The 6514-nt window shown below is 47.0% G+C and overlaps 3 protein-coding genes and 1 pseudogene across 3 annotated transcripts, besides 2 other annotated features; all 4 read right to left on the reverse strand.

The window, feature by feature from the left end:
* On the reverse strand, window positions 1-198 carry Tc00.1047053503423.5 (retrotransposon hot spot (RHS) protein, putative; the record flags this gene model as incomplete). The annotated part of the gene is made up of 1 exon (XM_799614.1): window positions 1-198. A coding segment is annotated over one exon (198 nt), but the record flags the coding sequence as incomplete, so codon positions are not given.
* Window positions 1-6514: a sequence feature (areas not merged during assembly with more than two copies in the genome that could not be assigned to a particular haplotype).
* Tc00.1047053503423.10 lies at window positions 1687-4575 on the reverse strand (annotated as a pseudogene).
* Window positions 4664-4743: a sequence feature (A-rich).
* On the reverse strand, window positions 4871-5755 carry Tc00.1047053503423.20 (protein kinase, putative; the record flags this gene model as incomplete). Its single annotated transcript, XM_799612.1, has 1 exon — window positions 4871-5755. One exon carries the CDS (start codon window positions 5753-5755, stop codon window positions 4871-4873), a length of 885 nt encoding a protein of 294 aa, XP_804705.1.
* Window positions 6009-6314, reverse strand: Tc00.1047053503423.30 (hypothetical protein, conserved; the record flags this gene model as incomplete). The annotated part of the gene is made up of 1 exon (XM_799613.1): window positions 6009-6314. The coding sequence occupies one exon, from the start codon at window positions 6312-6314 to the stop codon at window positions 6009-6011; it is 306 nt and encodes a 101-aa protein (XP_804706.1).

Genomic DNA, 6514 nt, shown 5'->3' on the forward strand with positions numbered 1-6514 from the left:
TCGGAGCCAACACAGATGTCGCTGGCTCCGACGCTGCAGCTGTTTCGTCCCGCAGTCCCAATGGCGTTGGGCGTGGCACTCGCACGGCTCGGTGGTCGGTGCGCCATGCAGCCGCACTGCAACGCCTGTCGGTGAAGCAGTCAAGGCCCACCGCTCCCGCAGCAACGCAACTTGCAATCGGCCACAACACCGCCACATTATCGTCCTTCTCTTTTTTTATTTTATTTTATTCACGTTTTCTGCTTGTTTGTTTTCCCGATCACTAACACAAAAAATAAGTGTGCACCTTCACAAAAGAATAAAATAAAACACGATCCCACCGTCACGCCGCGGGTCAACACTCTCCTCCACCCACCACCATCGCCGCGCAGGGGACCGCAGTCACATCGCAGAGTCAGCACCACAATGCGCACCACACCATCATGCAGTGAACGATGGGCGGGACGCAGCCAGGCATCGCCCCGCTCCATTTTCCCACCACTCAAGTGTTGCGTGCCCGCACAAAGCAGCAAACAGAATCAGAGTGCACACAAACCCAATCAACACCCTCACTCGCTGAAGCACATTATTCGCATGGAGTGACAACATTTAAAAAAACACCAGCAGTAGCAGGCTGCACGGAATTTCCCTGCCAACCCTGCAAAGACACAACAACTCTGCGGAGTCAAAGTGACAGTCCCTCGGTGCTGCCTGCAGTTCACATGGCAGGAAGAATTCCACGCACGCATAGTTCCAAATCCCTCGCTGCTCGAGTGCACATCAACAATACACGTAAAGAAAATACGTGCACACAAGATGACGTTTAAATAATTAAACTCTTCAGCCTGTTTTGTTTGATGGTGTTGGCGGGCAATCCCACACAATCCAATCAAAGTGGCACGCCGAACGGAATGGCGTCCGTCAATCAATAAAAAAAAATGCGACACTGAAAGGGAGCAGCGAAGAGTTGGCGCATGAGATTGAGAGTCCCAACTGAGGTGCCGAGGAGCACTTCGGTGTACAACTGGCCGTCAGGCAGAGAGGACAAATAAAGCAAAAGGGCAGCAAACCCTCTCGTTCAATGTTTTCTAACAGCAACGAGATAAAACAAAAACTAAAAGATACACCAACAAAAAAAAAGTGTAGACAATTTCCCTCTCATCGTAGCCCCATTTATCTCAAAGTTAGACGCTGTTGAAGTGCAAGAAATTATTCAAAACTGAGGAAAAAATTACATCTGAGACGTTTGCGTGATGAGTATCCGGAATACTCTTGACGACAGTGAGGGAAAGGCAGACGCCTGAGTTCCCCCCACATTTGGCCTGACAAAAAAAAAAATCCCACAAACATGCATTTGTGTGGCTGCAGTAAAGCTTTGCCTTGACAAATCAACAACAGTATTAACAAAGGGAATAATAAGCAGGAAAAATCCAGGCGATTGCAAGGGCAAGGCATCCTCACGTTGGAATTATTGTACATCCTAAAGAAGAGCACTTGACAAGATAAAGAATAAGACCATAAAATCATTCTGCGACCACACAGACAGACACACACTCACACACAATCATATCCCTCTCCCCTTTTCAGTTTTATCACACCAGACACAAATAGGCCCAAAACACTCCATCACCCAAGAAATGGATGCAGAAACAAATAAAAATATAAAATTGGCAATAAATAAAAATACTGCCTCCCACTGCAACAGTTTTACTCACAAAAATTAGTCAATGCACAACTGCACATCAAGTTTCTGTCCCCATAGCTTCCATCGATGCGGCAAACTGAGGGCCAAAACTTTCCGGTGGATGAATGGCTCGAAGGGAATGCAGCAGTTTTCCGGGCGTATGGCCTGTCCCAATCAACTGATGTGACACACTTTGCCGTGTGCGGGGCATTCTTGAGAACGTTGTTCGTTGTGCTCTCTTCACCCTCCTCTATGGATGCAATTTCGGTACGAGTGGAAATAAGTGCATCGGCCAACCGATCCAACTCCCGCTTTGACTCTGACTCTGTGGTTTCAATCATGAGTGTTCCCGCAACAGGAAATTAATCCATAATTCGTTTCGCCACATCTTCTGCCTCAATTTGTGCTGTTTCTTTAAATGGCCTTAAATCGATGATAAACTCGTGAGCGCAGAAATCGTTTTCCCCCAGAAAGAGAACTGGGCAGTGGCCGTCAGGACGCTTCTTTAAATAGTTGGCATTTAAAATCGCATGCTCCGTGCACGTCTTGAGACCCCGTGAACCAAGCATCCACATTAATAAATAAGAAACTGGAAGAATAGACGCTGATCCGTATGCCGCTTGAGAGACTTGACCAAAGGGCTGGGAACCACCAACATTTTGAATAAAAACAGAATCTGGCAAGAATGAGGCCAGGTGCTGGCGAACAGCAATAGGACCCATGCCTGGCCCACCACCACCACGAGGAATTGAAAACGTTTTGTGGAGATTAATCTGGCACACATCGCCCCCAATACATCCAGGTGCCGTGTAACTCACCATGGCATTCATGTTTGCACCATCAATATAACATTGCCCTCCATCGTAGTGCACCATCGAAGTAATGGCCAAGATTTCCCTGTCAAACAAACCATACGTACTCGGATACGTTATCACAATGCACGAGAGATTCTTTGTATGCTTTTGGCAAGAATTTTCCAAATCCTTCATGTCAATCCTTCCATCCGCCACTTTATCTTTACAATCACCATCCCTGCCAAGAGAACCGAAGCAAAATTTGTGCCATGAGCACTTTCTGGAACCAAGCAAACATTGCGATGGCTCTCCTTTTTTGAATTATGATACGAGCGGATCACACGAAGACCAGCAATATTCACCCTGAGCACCACTATTTGGCTGAAGTGACACGGCATCTAAAGCGGTAATATCCCTTATTTTCTGCTCCAGATCCAAACACAACGCACTATGTCCTCGCGTTTGCTCCTTCGGTGCAAGAGAGTGAAGGTTGGTAAATTCTGGCCACGACAAGAACAACATGGCGGCAGCTGGACTAAGTTTCACGGTACAAGAAACCAAGGGCACACAACCATGCGTGAGACCATAATCTTTTCCATGAAGACGGTGAATGTACCGTATAAGCTCACTCTCACTTTTGTACTTTTGAAAGATTGAACGCCCAAGAAAGGCAAATTTTCGTAACATTTGCAAAGGCATTGCTCTCTTTTGTTCTGTGAGTTTTGAAAGGACACCTATCACAGGAAGTTTTGGCCCTGCTGCCTCCAAGAGAGACAATACATGGCCCTCGGTACTGGCCTCAACCACCGATATGGAGACGGTGCCATGACTATAATCAACAAAAATATTAATGCCTTTTTCCACGCAGCATGTCACGTAGTCTTCAGGCGTTATACCTTTTAAATTTACGGTGACGGTATCAAAAAATGTACCATTGACCACTGTATGCCCTACAGACTCTAAGCCAACAGAAAGTATTTTGGTTTTATTGTGCATTTCGCTCGCAATTTCCTTCAAGCCCTCAGAGCCGTGATAAACGGCATAAAATGCCGCAACATTTGCTAGGAGAGCTTGTGAAGTACGAATATTGGATGTGGCGCGTTCCCTCTTAATACGTTGCTCCCGCGTCTGTAGCGCCATGCGTGTGGCCGGACAACCCGTCGAGTCTTTACTTATACCAATGACGCGACCCGGAATCAATCGCTTAAATTCCTCCTTGACAGCAAAAAATGCGGCGTGAGGCCCCCAAACCCTAGTGGGGCACCAAAACGTTGGGCAGATCCCAAAACAACATCGGCTCCCATTTCTCCTGGAGGTTTGAGAAGAACAGAAGCCATCAAATCTCTCCCACAACAGCTGACGACACCATGTCGTTTTGCATTCCCAAACAGTGTCGTAAAATCATGAAGCATCCCCATGGCATCTGGAGTTTGTGCCAAAATTCCACAGAGTGAGGAATCGCTCCAATCAATCAAATTTGGATCACCAACAACGACCTTTACTTTAAGGGGCTCGGCTCTTGTTTTTGCCATCTCTACGCAAGATGGGAAGACGTCCCTCGATAATTAAAAAAGGTCATGCGCTCCTTTCGACCATGATGAAAGGCAAGGTACATTGCCTCAGCACATGCAGTGGCTTGATCCAGAAGAGATGCATTTGCCAAATTCATAGCTGTCAAGTCTATAATCATGGACTGAAAATTCAACAGGGACTCTAGACGGCCTTGAGATATTTCAGCCTGGAAAGGAGTGTATGGGGTGCACCATGCAGGATTCTCGATAACGTTACGAAGCATTACGGGTGGTGTGCCCTGGCTCATAGTATCCTTGCCCAATCATGCTCCTTAATAACTTATTCCGTGAACCCGGTGAATGGAGAAGCGAAAGGGCATCCTGCTCGCTCATCGCCGGAGCCTCTTTTAAAGGACTTCGCAAAATATTCTCCGGGATCACAGCAGTCATGCGGTCCGACGGACTTTCCTTGCCAATTATTCAAAGCATAGAAATTGGTCCTGCCGCCGATGGTGCAATATGGCGATTGACGTAACTGTTTGTAGCAGTCCGTCGTACAAACGCCAGTGGCAACGTGGAGAAATGATGAAAGCAACGATACATCATTATGTCAGATATGTGCTCGTCACCCTCCTTCTCTCTCTCGCACACGCGTTAGTTTTCTTTTAATTTGGATAAAAATTGGGCTTCACAGTTAAAAATCCACAGGTAGAAATACAAAATATAATTAAAAAATAAAAATAAATTTAAACAATAATCAAAATAATAATAATAACCCATTAAACTAACAAAAACAACCAAAAAGAATTGTCAAGGAAAATAAGCACGCATTTATATGAGCAATTCCAATTTTCATCCCCGCACACCACACGTAGCCCCAGCGTCCCTTTATCCATGGACCTTCACGTCGGGTATTCACTAAAGTAGGCGTGACAAAGGGCGCCAGCCGCAGTCAAACGCTTCTGAGGATCCAGGCAAAGTAATCTTCGCAACAAATCCAATGCACATTCAGAGGCATCCGGGAAAAATTCACGGAGAGGAAGAGGACGCTTCGGCTCAAAGTGCAACTTTCCCCAATCGGGAAGCAGCACCGCCGATGGCCACGATGTGGGCGTCGGTGTCCCTAATACATCTAATATTCGTGACAACTGCCAAATATCTCCATCGCCTGCAAAAAAAGCACCACCGTACCCTCGTAGAAGTTCCGCAAATACGCACCCTGATGACCACACATCAATTTCGGGTCCGTAGTGTCGCTGGCCCAGAAGTAACTCGGGAGCCCGGTACCACCTCGAAACGACTTCGTGAGTCATGGATGCTTCCGTATCCCATACACGACTAAGTCCAAAGTCGCCGAGGCGTAGTTCCCCCTCCGCAGTCAAGAAACAATTTGAAGGTTTCACATCTCGATGAAGAACACCCTCGCTGTGTATGTACGCTAACGCCAAAAGAAGCATTTTAAATAAAGACTTTGCCTCTAACGCGGGCAGAGGATTGCTGGCAGTTCTCCCCGAGAGGACTGTTGCCAAGTCAGTCTTGCAACGCTCCGTCACTAACGCCAAGGAGCAGCCACACGGAACTACCTCATATGTCCGAATAACAAAAGGATGCACCAATCGCATTGCAACGAGCAGTTCCCTCGCTGTGGGGTGCGGAATACCCTCATCGAGACGTGGAGTTGTGATGCATTTGATTGCGGCTGGCACTCCAGATTCCTTAACAACTGCAGCACGAACGACGCCAAAGCGGCCCTCACCAATTGGGGATCCAACAATAAAACGATCCATGTCAAGCGACCACCTCTCTCTTCTTTATTTCTCTTCTCCACCCCTCTCTTCCATTCTACGGCATCGTGAAAATATAAATGGAACACAAAAAATTGACTCCGGCGATGCCAAAATCCCTCCGCACCCAAAGATCATCCTCAATGCCCCTCCCTAATGAGCACATGCATAGAAACTGAAAGAACTCCAATTTGTCTCAAAAGAATCCATTTTTTGTTGTGGTGGTAGTTATTGTTTTCTCCTCGTCAGAATCTAATTATTTCAAAAACTTTCTCGTATTTAAGACTTCTGACTCTCTATTCCCAACAGGGGCAGTCGCACCAGAGTACATCTTTGCTCGAGCAAACAAACTCACTCTTTCAGTCCTGGGTTTCTCATGGCACACTTCCACCTCAACAGGGGGAAGAGGAGGAAGTGAAGAAGACTGCTGCTCTTCCGTGGAATATTTCGGTGTGGCTGTGGCCACATCACCCTCATTTTTGGCCTGCAGTTGTGCCGCACGGTCCTCAACCCAAAAAAGGAGACTGATCCATAGTCGTGTTCTCAGGGGCAATGAGATCATCTACACAGACAAGAAATTCCTCAGCGCCTGTGCTCAATGCACACTCCCGAGAATCATCCGCACAACAACCGCCTGTATGCTCCCTCACCACCAATGATTGACTGAGAGAGTTCTTTTTCCGCAAGAGCTCATCACGTAGTTTATTAACGGTTGACGCGCCACCCCTCTTGGCTGCTACTCGCAAAGGAATGGAGTGAGTG

Source organism: Trypanosoma cruzi, genomic scaffold (assembly GCF_000209065.1).
Source record: "Trypanosoma cruzi strain CL Brener 1047053516377 genomic scaffold, whole genome shotgun sequence".
NCBI classification, from domain to species: domain Eukaryota; phylum Euglenozoa; class Kinetoplastea; order Trypanosomatida; family Trypanosomatidae; genus Trypanosoma; species Trypanosoma cruzi.